The following is a 16820-nucleotide window of genomic DNA, read 5'->3' as shown; positions in this document are numbered from 1 at the left end:
ATTAAAAAAAAAGAATTATCGAAATCGGTTCAGCCGTTCACACGTGATGCCGTGACAACGCGAAACGGGTTTCATTTTTATATATATAGATATTAAATGAAATCATTTTTTACGTCGCACTTTAAAAACTACGCAAAATTCAAAATGGCGTCTCGTACATTGTCACATTAATATTAATAAAACAATATAATGGCACATAATAAAAAAAATATATCAATTCCATAATTTAAAAATTATATAAACACATTTTTATACAGTAAATTATAATTACAATCGACTCATATCGCGTAAAGTTTATCAAAATACAGGATAAAAGTCTGTGAGCTGGCTGGACTGATTATGATGCGGTTACCTTCAAAATTAGGTTCATTTGTTTATAAATCTTCAAAACAAGTGTTGAAGTAATTATTTTTGTAATAAAATTTATTTCTTGATTAAAAATGGCATACATTTTCAATTGTTATTCAAGAAATAAACTTTTTTATGCAATAAAAATAATTACAAGCAAAGCTGTGTATATTTGGAAAACAAACAAACTGACATGGAAACTACAGCTTATATGTTATAATATAATGTTATATACCAGCATTATACGCTAATCTAAACTATGTATGTATGTACATCACCTGTAATCTTCCACTAAAAATTTATTTTGACATATATTCAAAAATGTTCTAGAATTTTCGATATTATTTGAAGTTTCCCCATAAATGGGGTAGTTTGAATCCTGCCATGTGCAAAACCATATTCTGTCCGTGTCGCTTTCACGCCTAAACCACTGAACTGAATTTGATTAAATTTAGCATAGAGATAGTTTGAGTCCCGGGAAAGGACATAGGATAGTTTTTATCCCGGTTTTTGAAACCGTGACGCGCGCGATAAAGTTTTTCTGTGACAGACAAAATTCCACGCGGGCGAAGTCGCTGGCAAAAGCTAGTTAAATATAAATGTATTTTAGAACATTTTCGAATATACAAATTGGATATTGATGTTGTATAAAACTTACGATTCCATACTTTAATGTTATACTTATAAAGTACACAATCCACTGTGAAGCGACGCTATNGCTATAAATATACAGAAAATATACATTTAAACTTTAATAGATTTGTGTCGTGTCGAAATCCATTTCTTTAAAGTTGACATAGCCTAAAGGTGTCAGCTTCGTGAGTCGGTAGTTCGAACTCGGTCATACGCTAGTTTTCAAGATTTTGTGTATATTTTTTTTATCCACAACGAGGGAACTCTTGGCCTGTATATTTCAGCCAAACTCAAAACTCATAATCAGTCACTTTTGACTGCAAAAATCAGTCAAAAGTGGTTGTGACTTACCCTTGGTAAATCCTTTGACTGATTTTTGCAGTTAAAGTGGTTTTGACCGATGAGTTTTTGACTGTAACATGTACAGGTGTCCCAAAAAGTAGCGTCAAGCCGAAACCCAGAGGTAAAGCATCATTAGGGCGACCCAAATCACAGTGACTTTTGATACTTTTCGAGTTATGATTTTTTTTACAACATAAATAGGATTTTAGTTTTAATTCGTGTTATGGATGTAAATACTTCTGAATCAGCTAGGCCTAGTATTCATCTAATAATAAAAAAATCAGGCATGTAACTTGAATATCGCGCCACAGTGACAAAAAAGTGCCTAAGCACAGAAATTACATGGGGAACATACATGGGGGTGATTTGGATAGGCCTAGTGATGCTCTACCTCTGGGCTTGAGCTTGACACTACTCTTTGGAACACCCTGTATATTCAGTAGGTCTGAGACTATTTTCCATTCATTTAATTTCACGTGCGTCCCATCAAAATAAATAAGTAAATCAAACATAAATTATTTATATCTATAGCGTCGCTCCCAGTGTGCTATAGACACTAAATACAAACGTACGTTGTCCTAAGATTATTTGGCAGTTACCGCGTTGCGTTGGTTTGGTTCTGTAAAGAAATTATTTTTGGTTACAATGTAATATAAAAGTAATGTGTAGTGAATTAAAAATGACCTTGTAATCTAATAAAACAGTATTTTTAAGTTTGTAATGTGTAGTAAAGCCTGGTCCGTGAGCACGTAGAATCCCGTCCCACGTAATTATGTTGCTGTCGCGCTCGCACACTCACTGCGGGCGCCCGTCGCACAGTCGCGACAGCTATATAATTACGCGCGAGCGATAAGGATGGGTAGCTTGGGGTCATTGGACGGGATTCTACGTGCTCACGGACCAGGTTTTAAAATAAAAAATGTCTGTGGCGACATCTACGATACGTCACTACAGAAACTAGTGTACCAACAGATGGCGCTGTTACTACCCCACTATGGCATACTCCACCGCGCGTACAACCCTGCTTCGCGGTGTCGGAGTTTTCTACCCTGCCCAGCATATTATACAGGGTGGAATTTTGTAATGCCACCTGGATGGAAAGTACCCTTAATTGTAGACAGAAAATTTTACTCAAAGAAAACATTCCTTTATTTAAAAAAAAAAAAAAAAAAAAAGAGAACTGTATTCAATGGTTTTCGAAAATTTACCACCATACCATATAATTTTCTGTAAATGCACATCCCTTTATTTATTACAATATTTACAATTTAAGATTTCATAGCTTTTCTTTCATTTGATACAGTACAGACACTGTGATGTGCGGGTACAGCACCTATGCAGCTTACAGCGCCTGTAATAGCACCCGTGCAGCCAACAGCGCCTCCTACAGCACCTGTGCAGCCTACAGTGCATGTAATAGCACCTGTGCAGCCTACAGCGTCTCTCTTACAACACCTGTGCAGCTTACAGCGCCTCTCCTACAGCACCTGTGCAGCCTACAGCGTCTCTCTTACAGTGCCTGTAATAACACCTGTGCAGCCTACAGCACCTGTGCTAGTACCTGTGCTCTACAGGAACAGCACAGGCCGCTCGCGCGCGCGCTCGGAGCCGCTGGAGTGGGAGCGGCGCGCGTCGGCGCCGGACGCCTGAGGTTGACTGTCCTGTGCTACAGCGTCTCTCTTACAGCCTACAGCGCCTGTAATAGCACCTGTGCAGCCTGCAGCGTCTCTCTTACAGCCTACAGCGCCTGTAATAGCACCTGTGCAGCCTACAGCGTCTCTCTTACAGTGCCTGTAATAATACAGCCTACAGCGCCTGTAATAGCGCCTGTGCAGCCTACAGCGTCTCTCCTACAGCACCTGTGCAGCCTACAGCGTCTCTCTTACAGTGCCTGTAATAATACAGCCTACAGCGCCTGTAATAGCGCCTGTGCAGCCTACAGCGTCTCTCCTACAGCACCTGTGCAGCCTACAGCGCCTGTAACAGCGCCTGTGCTAGTACCTGTGCTCTACAGGAACAGCACAGGCCGCTGTGCGCTCGCTAGGAGCCGTGAGTACATAATGTAACTCATTAACAAACGTCGCGTTAAGACCCGTGTCTTACTATTTTAGCATAGTCTGGTCTCTGAGCACGTAGAATTTTGTCCAATGACCCCAAGCTACCCATCCTTATCGCTCGCGCGTAATTATATTGCTGTCGCGACTGTGCGACGGGCGCCCGCAGTGAGTGTGTGAGCGAACCTGAAGGAGATAGCCGATAGTGGGGATTGTCCACTGATCGGCCACATGCTCAGCAGGACGAAGTCTGTTTTAGAAATAAGATACTAACATAGCCTAAGTTTTTACTAACATTATGGATCCCTGTTATCCGAAATAAATACTTTTTATTTTATTTTATTTATTTTTATTTATTGGACGAAATTCTACGTGCTCACAGACCGGGCTTTACCTGTGCAGCCTATTACAGCACCTGTGCAGCCTACAGCGCCTGTGCAGCCTGTCTCTCCTACAGTGCCTGTAATAGCACCTGTGCAGCCTACAGCACCTGTAATAGAGCACTTGTGCAGCCTACAGCGTCTCGTAGAAGTCATTGGGGTCATTGGACGAAATTCTACGTGCTCGGCGACCGGGCTTTACCTGTGCTCTACAGGAACAGCACAGGCCGCTCGCGCGCGCGCTCTGAGCCGCTGGAGTGGGAGCGGACGCCTGAGGTTGACTGTCCTGTGCTACAGCGCCTGTGCAGCCTACAGCGTCTCTCTTACATCCTACAGCGCCTGTTATAGCACCTTTGCAGCCTACAGCGTCTCTCTTACAGCACCTGTGCAGCCTACAGCGCTTGCTACAGCACCTGTGCACCCTACAGCGTCTCCTACAGCACCTGCTACAGCACCTGTGCAGCCTACAGCTCTCTTACATCACCTGTGCAGCCTACAGCGTCTCTCTTACAGCACCTGTGCAGCCTACAGCGTCTCTCCTACAGCACCTGTGCTCCTACAGCGTCTCTCTTACAGCACCTGTGCAACCTACAGCAGCTGTCATACAGCACCTGTGCAGCCTATTACAGCGCCTGTGCAGCCTATTACAGCACCTGTGCAGCATATTACAGCACCTGTGCAGCCTTTTACAGCAACTGTGCAGCCTATTACAGCACCTGTGCAGCCTACAGCGCCTGCTACAGCACCTGTGCACCCTACAGCGTCTCCTACAGCACCTGCTACAGCACCTGTGCAGCCTACAGCTCTCTTACATCACATGTGCAGCCTACAGCGTCTCTCTTACAGCACCTGTGCAGCCTACAGCTCTCTTACATCACCTGTGCAGCCTACAGCGTCTCTCTTACAGCACCTGTGCAGCCTACAGCGTCTCTCCTACAGCACCTGTGCTCCTACAGCGTCTCTCTTACAGCACCTGTGCAGCCTACAGCGCCTGTAATAGCACTTGTGCAGCCTACAGCACCTGTGCAGCCTATTACAGCACCTGTGCAGCCTATTACAGCTCCTGTGCAGCCTACAGGACCTATGCAGCATATTACAGCAACTGTGCAGCCTATTACAGCACCTGTGCAGCCTACAGCGTCTCTTCTACAGTGCCTGTAATAGCACCTGTGCAGCCTACAGCGCCTGTGCTAGTACCTGTGCTCTACAGGAACAGCACAGGCCGCTCGCGCGCGCGCTCTGAGCCGCTGGAGTGCGAGCGGCGCGCCTGAGGTTGACTGTCCTGTGCTACAGCACCTGTGCACCCTACAGCGTCTCTCTTACATCCTACAGCGCCTGTTATAGCACCTTTGCAGCCTACAGCGTCTCTTACAGCACCTGTGCAGCCTACAGCGTCTCGTAGAAATTTCGCGACTGTGCGACGGGCGCCCGCAGTGAGTGTGTGAGCGCGACAGCAACATAATTACGCGCGAGCGCTAAGGATGGGTAGCTTGGGGTCATTGGACGAAATTCTTCGTGCTCGGCGACCGGGCTTTACCTGTGCAGCCTACAGCGTCTCTAACAGCATCTGTGCAGCCTACAGCGTCTCTTATAACATCTGTGCAGCCTACAGCGTCTCATAGAAGTCATTGGGGTCATTGGACGAAATTCTACGTGCTGACGAACCGGGCTTTACCTGTGCTCTACAGGAACAGCACAGGCCGCTCGCGCGCGCGCTCTGAGCCGCTGGAGTGGGAGCGGCGCGCGTCGGCGCCGGAGGCTGCGGACCCGCTCGATGTTGACTGAACGGAGCCGGGGACTGTGCCTGGAAAAGACATCATGGTCATCAGTAGGCCTAAGATGCGCGCCGTGATACTTTTATCGACGTCAAAATGTATGGGAAAAAATGTATGACTAATTTTAATTTATAATTATTTAATGCAATTTTATTGTTATTTTGTATAATTGAATGGCGCGTACAAAAAGGCGCCCACTGAAAATCAGTGTCTTTGCCGACAGGCCAACATTTTACTGAGTGGGTGGCCTTTTTGACAACTTTGTTATTATTTTTTCATTTTTTCTTTCTCCTTTTGATGTTTGTGATCTAAATGTTATGAATGTATCTATTTTCTACTATTGTTGTTGTCAAATAAAGATTTTTCTTTCTTTCTGATAAACGCTTATCGCGGCGCGCATCTTTTAGGCCCAGAACAGACGGTGAAACGCAACTGCAACTTTCTGATGATTCGTATGAATGAAACTGAAACTGATAGTTTCAAACTGATCGCGTCATGTGTGGTCTCTCAACGGACGCTATGGCAGAAACTTAGATGCAACTCAAAAGTAACTAGCAGTTGCAGTTTCGTTGCAGTTGCGTTTCACCGTCTGTTCTGGGCCTTAGGTCGTTTAGTCTCCACTGCAAGACCCTCTCTAATAGGGTATTTGCCACCACCAATCAATTGAAGTATTTTTAAGACTGTCAAAACGACTCTCCCATAGATTTTGTACAACAATACTGCCTGTGATGTCACTATTTTTATCAACTAGATTAAACTACTTTTTCAATTACAAAACAACCAAAAATCTTAATTCACAAGTAATTTAAAATGTATAAAAAAGTTGTGCTTTAGAATTATTGGGGAATGGTGTCAAGTACACAATTTTGTTTTGTCCGAAAGACAAGGTTCACAGTGATCCAAACTTTATACCTTTAAACTTTAAAGGCTAATGTTTAACCCACTTAATTTTAAACTGCATCTATCAAACAAAGCTGTATGTTTCTTTAATAAAGATTAATAAATAAAAACTGCTTTTGTAAGATATTGTGCGCACTGTGAAATGCAATTCAATAAATCGAATAGGTATTGAGGCAGACGCAGGTGTCATCACTTCAATAGGCAACTTGACAGTACTTTACACTTGATAAAATCGAGTCTTTAGTCACAGTACATTCTACTCTTCACTGCAGGAGTACTACCCTCTATGTAATAATGTAATCCCCATTGCACAGACTCATACGGTGGACCGACGACATCATAAAGGTAGCAGGAAGGCGCTGGACGCAGGCCACTACCAGAGTAAATACAAATGAGTAGGTCATCTTCATAGAAACGCACCGAGCGCGGTTCAAATTCAAATTCTTTATTCAAATTCTTTATTGCTCCAATGTTGGTTTGTATGTGAGCGCGCCAATATACGTATGCGGCGCGCGCGCACACACTGACGTGGTTGCGCCGAATTTTGTCAGTCTGTGCGCGCGCGCCGCATACGTATATTGGCGCGCTCACATACAAACCGCGCTCGGTGCGTTTCTATGAAGATGACCTACTCATTTGTATTTACTCTGCCACTACCATCAGGTCATTATGGCAATCATTGGGGGAGGCCTATGTTCAGCAGTGGACGTCGTTTGGTTGAAACGGAACTGAATCGTGAATTGGTGTGAAACGCAAACTTACCGGTCTGCTCTTTAGCCGTTAGATGGTCCGAGCCGGCGCTCGAACCACCGCTGCCGGATAGCACGCTCTCCTCACGGTTGTACCTGAAAGAAAAACAATAACTTGCTGATAAGTGCCTGATAAGGTATCCTTCCGTTTGGCCAAATTACTTTTCGCCAAATTTCACTTCGCAAACAACTTATCGCCAAAGTTTCATTTCCCAAATGAACTTTTAGCAACTGTACTTTTTGCAACTAATTCATTTGGCCAAATTATCATTTGGTAAAATTTTACTTGGCAAATGTTTATATAGCAAATGTTTTATTTTGCCATTAATTATATCCCAAATAATTTGTTTGGTCAAATTGACAATTCACATACTTACCCACCGTTACCCACAAATCAAAGCATAAGGCTATAGCTGATGATCATGTATCATGGTTTTCACAAGAATTTTATGTAAAACAAAGAGATTGCAGAAAATAGTATGGTTGCAAAAAGTAGGTATTGCAGAAAATAGTAGGTTAGGTTAGGTTAGAACAGTGACCCATAATGCGCGAAGGCGAGCGAAGCGTGCCGCGGCAGCGGCCGCCGAGCGCTAGAATCACCTCTATTGTTAATGAATCATTTGGAAATTTCGATAAAAACAATGAAATAAGAAAATTAATTTAGAACAAATTTTATATTAACTATCCACTAAACAAAATAATAGCCACAAGCTAATTTGTATTTCATTCTATGCACCAATCAAATTATTTTGTAAATAGTTTATCGTGAAATATTTTTGCCAAATGAAATATTTGGCAAAACATACTTTGCCAAACAATAATTTGCTAAACAATAATATGCCAAAAACGACATTTGCGAACTAAAAGTTTGCAATAAGTTGTTTTGCCAAATGAGAATTTGCCAAATGAAAATTTGCGAAACGTTGTTTGCGATGTGATAATTTGGGAAATGTTTTTTGGCCAAACATAAGTAATCCGCCTGATAAACTATCAGGGACTTATCTGGCAGATAAAGCAAAGCTTCAACCTCATCAACTCGTGCAGATCACAAGGATAGGTGCATCCACCCCGTGAACCCTGACAGGGTTTCACTGGCTGAGGCAGCCCTTTTCAAGACAGAAGCCTGCGGGTAACGAGCCATTGGACGTGGAGAGGGTCATTAATTATACGTATATGTTCTATTTTGTCGAACATTAGCACGAGATTTGATTGATTTTGGAATTTCTTTATTTGCATAATTGACATACATACATGTTTAGTTAGTACATGATAACTTAAAAGCTAGCGTTTTTTATAGACTTAATAGTACGTCTTTATAAAACATGCAACATAATCATTTAATTTAAATCATAAAAAAAGAAACAACACAATAGCTACGTTGAATATAAACACTTATAATCTAATCGGCTTAAGATGTCGATTTAGCTACATATAAAGTATCCTACCTAAATTGTTGCTAATTATAAATTAGACTGGACATCATAAAAATATAAAATTATTTTTTTGCATATTCTTTCTTCATTCTTTTCGATAGGGTAAGTCCTTTACGCGGTATAACCGGAAAACCGTAAAAAACGCCAATCAGGATAGGTCGTGCGGACTGTCATGGGTCGCGCAAATTACTAATAATACATAAATTATTTTTGAAAAAGATTGAAAAAGAGGCTGTCAAAGGTGACTGAGTTTCTTCCGCCACTTCTTCTCAGCACCAGCCCATATGTTGTCCCGAAGTGGTGGTAGGGCAAGCTATATTTGGGACGTGTATAAGTGCCCTGGAAACGGACTATGTACTGAATAAACTATTTGAATTTGAAAACCAAATATTAGCAAAACATACTTTGTAAGGACTGTAGTATTTCAAACGCTCGACAATTTCGTGAGAAAATGCGTTCGCGTTACAAAAATTTTTACATACACAATTCAATAAAAAGTTCAAACTACTTCAAACATCAAATAGTGACAGTGATCAATAACCAACTGCTGTAGCGAGAACTGACAGCTATGGGCTCTAATAGAATCGGAAAAAATCAAATGATATCGTGATGTAGGCTACATACAACGCCATCAGTTGGTAGGCGAGTGTACTAAAATACAGAAATGGCCCATGTGCTTGAGAACCGTATGGTGCGGTTACACTATGCGCGAAGTTGATCGAATCAGATAGTGTAAACACGCAGTTCAGTTCGTTTAGTCGTGGGTCGCCCATACTTCCGTCACGTTCGCGCTTGTGCTCGATCAATTTCACGCATAGTGTAGCTGCGCCTTTCGCCGAAGTTACCCGAATAATGTATTCAGACACTTTGTGTTCAAACTTTGCCTTGGGCTAAAAACTGACAACTTTCAGGGGGCGTAGTGTGAGTTTGCATCAAACTGTTCTTGAAATTTTCCGCTAGGGGCGCTGTACAATCCGTCATACATTTAACGTCTCTTTTTTACGCAGTTGACATCGACTGCGTTTGACGCAAACTCTACGCCCCCTGAAAGTTATCCGTTTGAGCCCAAGGCAAAGTTTGGACACGAAGTGTCTGAATACATTACTCGGGTAACTTCGATACTTCGTCGAAAGGCGCAGCTACACTATGCGTGAAATTGATCGAGCACAAGCGAGAACATGACGGAAGTATGGGCGACCCACGACTAAACTGCGTGTTTACACTATCTGATTCGATCAACTTCGCTCATAGTGTAACCGCACCATACGGTTCTCAAGCACATGGGACATTTCTGTATTTTAGTACACTCGCCACCCAAAAGATGGCGTTGTATGTAGCCCACTTCGCGATATCATTTGATTTTTTCCGATTTTATTAGAGTCCATAGGTTGTCGCTACAGCCGATGGTCATTTGTTATTTATAAATACAAGTCGTATTGTAGGTAGTAACATAATATTCAATATTCGTTAAATTACAAATTTTTGTAACGCGAACGCATTTTCTCACAAAAATGTCGAGCGTTTGAAATACTACATACCTTATTTTATTTTACAAGGAAAACCATACAGTTTATACACTGTAGGTAGCTAGGTAGACAAAAAATTTAGGAAACTTTACCATTAACATGTTTTCACATATTTTATACCTACCTACTATAGTCTTTTTCACCTAAGATGATCCGTATGACACTTCAAGGTTATCCATATTACGCATACTACATAATTATGCAGAATATTTTTGAAAAAATATTTGTATTTCATTAGCAATATAATAAAAAAGAAATAACTTACTTGTCTTGAAATATATAGTAAAATCTGAGTCTATTGATTATATTTTAATTAAATACGATGTAAAAATATTTTTTATTTAATGTACGCAATGTGTGAAACGGAATAGATTTAGTGCTGGGGTATTTGTTGTATAACAAAATCGATTATTTTCGCGGTTCATTAATCGATTGCAGTGAATACTTAGTTATTAAAAACATCACAAAATTCAACTATATTTTTCGATTGTTGACTTTAATAAACGCATTGAAAATAAATTAATAGTTTTTAATTTAAATAAATAGGACCAGTACTTTTTAGGAATAGTTTTTTTGAACACGAAGTCCATGGAATTTGAATATTATCAATAAAAATTGTTACAAAAATATTTGTAATTAAAAAAAACATGTTTTTTTGTTAAATGACACCTATTACAAAATATTTCTCTAAAAGTAGGTTTTACTAACTCTTAGAAAAAAATCGATAGATAAATCGTTATGGTTTAGTTATGTGACATCTCTATAACTTTCAAATTCGAAACGTCATACGGATCATCTTACGTGAAAAAGACTATACATAGATAGAGCCCAAGTAATGCTTGTTTATCAATAAACAAAAATAGAAAAGAAGTTACCAAGCCAATCTTACTGAGTACATTTCAATTAAACAACCTATGTTTTGCTAATATTTGATTTTCAAATTCAAATAGCGTAGTTGTAGCTATAGTGTTCGGATACACACGTGCGTGACAAAATTATAAAAAAATGGTATTTGTATTCGTAATTATTTAGGCGCCGAATACTAATATTCGTATTCGTTGCATCAGTATAGGGATGTTATGGATATGTAGTTTCGGTTATGGAAACGGTTACGGATATTGGAATAATATTATACCGGTTTCGGTTACGGATATTTTTTATTTCGGATATCCGAAAGTCGGTTACGGTTACAGATATCTGTGCTAAGTATAGAATGCAATAGTGTAGATTCCAATAGTTGTCCAACACAGTTAATGCCTTACGAACAGAATGGGTACAGAAGAGATTTCTTTGGCATCTGTCACCTTCTTTTGGTCTCACAATTTTTTTTTTATCTTATGGGAAATAACTCATGTACTTCAAAATGCAATAATGAAATCAGCGTAGGGACTTGCTTGACTTTGCCTACATCCGAAACTATCCGAATCCTTTGAATCGGTTATGTGTACGGTTACGGGTTTTTTTTTATTTCGGATAGCCGAAAGTTTCGGTTACGGATATCCATAACATCCCTGATCAGTAGTCTCTATTTCTCTCTCACTCACCCGTAAACGGTGTGGTCGGCGGGTAGGCAAGCAGAATATTTGTAGGGTATCGGCTGGTACCCGTACGAGCCTGCGTACGGCATATAACCTGGACCCATCCTGCTGGAAAGACAACCAACAATCAGTGGGGCACAAAAACATACCCCCGTATTCACAAACATTACTATGAGGTCTCACAGTGCGCGTGGACGCACACTGCACAGGGTGACACACGAACCAATCATAGAGCTCTATTCAACGCTGTGCGTTCGATTTGCTGCTTCACTTATGCAAGCATCGTTTGTGAATACGGGCGTTAGACTTTTTTCTAATAAAAAGGTTACACAAGCACTAAACAATAGTATAACAACAATGAGGCTTATTAATACAAAAAGTTAAACGGGCGTTGAACACTTATTTAAATTCACATTTAAAGTCCGGTCGCCGAGCACGTAGAATTTCGTCTAATGACCCCAAGCTACCCATCCATATTGTCGGTGTCAGACACCAGTTGACACTTGTCAGACACTGTCGGTGTCAGACACTCACCCGGGGTTGGGCAGCGGCGCCAGCGTGTCCGACACCGCGCTGTCGGTGTCAGACTCTATGTTGTCGGTGTCAGACACTATGTTGTTGGTGTCAGACACTATGTTGTTGGAGTCAGACACAATACTGTCGGTGTCAGACATTAAATGGTCGGTGTCAGACACTATATTGCCGGTGTCAGACACTACTCATCCGGGGTTGGGCAGCGGCGCTAAGGTGTCGGACACTACACGGCCGGTGTCAGACACTATACTGTCACTGTCAGCCACTCACCCGGGGTTGGGCAGCGGTGTCAGACACCGCGCTGTCGGCGTCAGACTCCTTGCTGTCGGTGTCAGACACTACATGGCCGGTGTCAGACACTACACGGCCGGTGTCAGCCACTACATGTAGTAGCACTGCTCCGAGAACGTTATCTTGTTCGCTGTGTGTCTTGTGACGCGCGCCCGGACACTCGAGGCGGCATTCGGACACGAAGGAGTCAGTGTCGGACACGAAGGAGTCAGTGTCGGACACGAAGGAGTCAGTGTCGGACACTAAGGAGTCAGTGTCAGACACTAAGATGTCGGTGTAAGACACTGTGGAGTCAGTGTCAGTCACTATGGAGTCAGTGTCAGTCACTATGGAGTCAGTGTCAGACACTATGGAGTAGAGATGAAACGGATAGTTGTTTGGCCGGATACCGGATACCGGATATCCGGCCAGCTGCTAGGCCGGATAGCCGGATATCCGGCGGCCGGATAGTTGGCCCATTGTCTCGTTGCATGTCGTGACGAGTATAGCGCCGCACAGGTGCTTTGAACGCGATCAGTGGGTCTATTAGTACACTAGACTAGTCACACTTTTCGAAAATCGAATCCGTCCGAATAGAATATCAAATTTTGCCACTTGTCTAGGAGGCAGATCAATTGTCAATTTCGGTTGCAATCGTGAGTGTGTGATTGAATAGCGAAAATTTAATTCGTTGCATCATGTCATCAAACCATCAGTGAAAAAAAATCGTCTATTTTATTTGGCAATATTTCGACATTAACAGATATTTACTATTTATGTATTCGTCATTAGAGTGAATAGCCCAGAAAAAGAAATTAGTTTGAAAGGCCTTAATATGGCTTTTTTGTAACTTTTTGGACTTTAAATAAAAGCCGTCATTATTGTAAGCCATTTTATTGATATTTACCTCAAAGATTAATGTATTTCATTTTATTAATAGGAAATTGTCGTAGTTTTTTAATATCCGGTATCCGGCCGGATAGTGAGTTACTATCCGGTATCCGGCCGGATAGTAAATTTAGGCCGGATATCCGGCCTACCGGATAGTTACCGGATATCCGTTTCATCTCTACTATGGAGTCAGTGTCAGACACTATGGAGTCAGTGTCAGACACGAAGGAGTCAGTGTCGGACACGAAGGAGTCAGTGTCGGACACTAAGATGTCGGTGTAAGACACTGTGGAGTCAGTGTCAGTCACTATGGAGTCAGTGTCAGACACTATGGAGTCAGTGTCAGACACTATGGAGTCAGTGTCAGTGCAGCCTACAGCGTCTCTCTTACAGCACCTGTGCAGCCTACAGCGTCTCTCCTACAGCACCTGTGCTCCTACAGCGTCTCTCTTACAGCACCTGTGCAACCTACAGCACCTGTGCAGCCTACAACACCTATCTTAGAGCACCTGTGCAGCCTACAGCACCTGTATTAGAGCACCTGCGCAGCCTACAGCACCTGTATTAGAGCACTTGTGCAGCCTACAGCGTCTCGTAGAAGTCATTGGGGTCATTGGACGAAATTCTACGTGCTCGGCGACCGGGCTTTACCTGTGCTCTACAGGAGCAGCACAGGCCACTCGCGCGCGCGCTCTGAGCCGCTGGAGTGGGAGCGGCGCGCGTCGGCGCCGGGCGCCTGAGGTTGACTGTCCTGTGCTACAGCGTCTCTCTTACAGCACCTGTGCAGCCTACAGCGTTTCTCCTACAGTGCCTGTAATAGCACCTGTGCAGCCTACAGCGTCTCTCCTACAGCGCCTGTAATAGCACCTGTGTAGCCTACAGCGTCTCTCCTACAGTGCCTGTAATAGCACCTGTGCAGCCTACAGCGTCTCTCCTACAGCGCCTGTAATATCACCTGTGCAGCCTACAGCGTCTCTCCTACAGTGCTTGTAATAGCACCTGTTCAGCCTACAGCGCCTGTGCAGCCTACNAAGGAGTCAGTGTCGGACACTAAGATGTCGGTGTAAGACACTGTGGAGTCAGTGTCAGACACTAAGATGTCGGTGTAAGGCACTATAGAGTCAGTGTCAGACACTCAAGACGGTGTCAGACACTATGGAGTCAGTGTCAGTCACTAAGAAGTCGGTGTCAGACACTAAGATGTCGGTGTCAGACACTATATGGTCGGTGTCAGACACTACATGGCCGGTGTCAGACACTACATGGCCGGTGTCAGACACCACACTCACCCGGGGTTGGGCAGCGGCGCTAAGGTGTCAGACACCGCGCTGTCGGTGTCGCCTCGCAGCCTCAANTGATGGTGAAGACGGACATGAGTATATCACATAAAGACAATTGTAATAGGGTATTTTACTCCATGTAAGAAAAAATATAAAAATGCATGTCTTTAATTCATAAAAACTAAACAGGAAACGTTGATATCCTATAGTCTGGTCCGTGAGCACGTAGAATTTTGTCCAATGACCCCAAGCTACCCATCCTTATCGCTCGCGCGTAATTATATTGCTGTCGCGACTGTGCGACGGGCGCCCGCAGTGAGTGTGCGAGCGCGACAGCAACATAATTACGTGCGAGCGACAAGGATGGGCAGCTTGGGGTCATTGGACGGGATTCTACGTGCTCACGGACCAGGCTAGACTTTCCCATGGAAAAACATTGTTCTATGTTCAGCAGTGAACGTTAAGTATGTTACAGCCACACAGTCCATCCACAAGGTGGACCGACGACATCGTAAAGGTAGCAGAAAGGCGCTGGACGCAGGCCGCTACCAACAGGGCAACATGGAAAGCATTGGGGAGGCCTATGTTCAACAGTGGACGTCCTATGGCTGAGATGATGATGATGATAAGACTTTCCCTACAGTTCCACATTATGTTCAATAGGGTATTTGCCATCACCAATCAATTGACGTACTTTTTGAAACTGTCAAAAAGAGACTCTTCCACCGATTTTGTATGGCAACACTAGCCAGTGGCGTCACTATTTTGTCAACTCAATTAAACTGCTTTTTTCAATTTAAAATGCAAGCAATAATCTTAATTTACGCCTATTTGTCCAAGGTTATTTATTTATAATTTATCACAGAAAGAAAGCCATCGTATTTCACTTCGAACCTGTGTAACTCACTTAGAGCCTTTTTGACTCACTTTTAGCCTGTGAAAATCACTTTAATTTAATCACTTCAATTTAGTATTGTTTTTGTATTTTGTAGACAGCAACAGAAAAATTTTACTCGACTTGGCGGTTGCACTACCGTGCCCCCAAATATTTTAGTTTTTCCTTGATTCATACACCAAACACTACTTATATTCCAAATTTNGTCAGACACAATACTGTCACTGTCAGCCACTCGCCCGGGGTTGGGCAGCGGTGTCAGACACCGCGCTGTCGGCGTCAGACACTACATTAAGACACTACACGGCCGGTGTCAGACACAATACTGTCACTGTCAGCCATTCGCTCGGGGTTGGGCAGCGGTGTCCGGCGAGTCAGTGTCGGACACTATGGAGTCAGTGTCAGACACTATGGAGTCAGTGTCAGTCACTATGGAGTCAGTGTCAGTCACTATGGAGTCAGTGTCAGTCACTATGGAGTCAGTGTCAGTCACTATGGAGTCAGTGTCAGTCACTATGGAGTCAGTGTCAGTCACTATGGAGTCAGTGTCGGACACTATGGAGTCAGTGTCGGACACGAAGGAGTCAGTGTCAGACACTATGGAGTCAGTGTCAGACACTATTTTTACATGGCCGGTGTCAGACACTACATGGCCGGTGTCAGATACCACACTCACCCGAGGTTGGGCAGCGGCGCTAGCGTGTCAGACACCATGCTGTCGGCGTCAGACTTCTTGCTGTTGGTGTCAGACTTCTTGCTGTTGGTGTCAGACACTACAGGGGGTCGGTGTCAGACACTATATGGTCGGTGTCAGACACTATATGGCCGGTGTCAGACACTATATAGCCGGTGTCAGCCACTACATGGTCGGTGTCAGACACTATATGGCCGGTGTCAGACACTACATGGCCGGTGTCAGACACTACATGGCCGGTGTCAGACACTACATGGCCGGTGTCAGACACTACATGGCCGGTGTCAGACACCACACTCACCCGGGGTTGGGCAGCGGCGCTAAGGTGTCAGACACCGCGCTGTCGGTGTCGCCTCGCAGCCTCAGCGCGGCAAACTCGGCGCACAGCTCGCCGGCCACATAGTAGCACTGCTCCGAGAATGTTATCTTGTTCACTGTGTGTCGGATGAAGCCGGCCTGGAACAAAGATAAGAAAGATTAATATCAAGTAGATATTGCCTCTGTTAGGTAGGTCCAACTTCGAGAAAGAGGTCAATCGTCGAATCCAACTCGGATGGGCAGCGTTCGGGAAGCTTCGC

General features: G+C 43.3%; 1 protein-coding gene across 1 annotated transcript in view; it reads right to left on the bottom strand.

Annotated features, from left to right (window-relative positions):
• Positions 1–1686: 1686 nt before the first annotated feature.
• The window catches only part of LOC114353302 (Segment polarity protein dishevelled), a 31311-nt gene continuing 16177 nt past the window's right edge, over positions 1687–16820 (bottom strand). Inside the window, exons 5-9 of the mRNA XM_028305241.1 lie at positions 16544–16698; positions 11685–11786; positions 7195–7277; positions 5433–5561; positions 1687–1942 (exon numbers count right to left, since the gene is read on the bottom strand). Coding sequence (XP_028161042.1) covers positions 5440–5561; positions 7195–7277; positions 11685–11786; positions 16544–16698 — 462 coding nt within the window. The 3' untranslated portion in view covers positions 1687–1942; positions 5433–5439. The remainder of the gene's footprint in view (positions 1943–5432; positions 5562–7194; positions 7278–11684; positions 11787–16543; positions 16699–16820) is intronic.

This window comes from Ostrinia furnacalis, unplaced genomic scaffold, assembly GCF_004193835.3.
Source record: "Ostrinia furnacalis isolate ACB-3 unplaced genomic scaffold, ASM419383v2 OfSCF1649, whole genome shotgun sequence".
In the NCBI taxonomy this organism is placed as follows: domain Eukaryota; kingdom Metazoa; phylum Arthropoda; class Insecta; order Lepidoptera; family Crambidae; genus Ostrinia; species Ostrinia furnacalis.
Note: the sequence above shows the minus strand (reverse complement) of the source record. Positions and strands in the feature narration are given on the sequence as shown.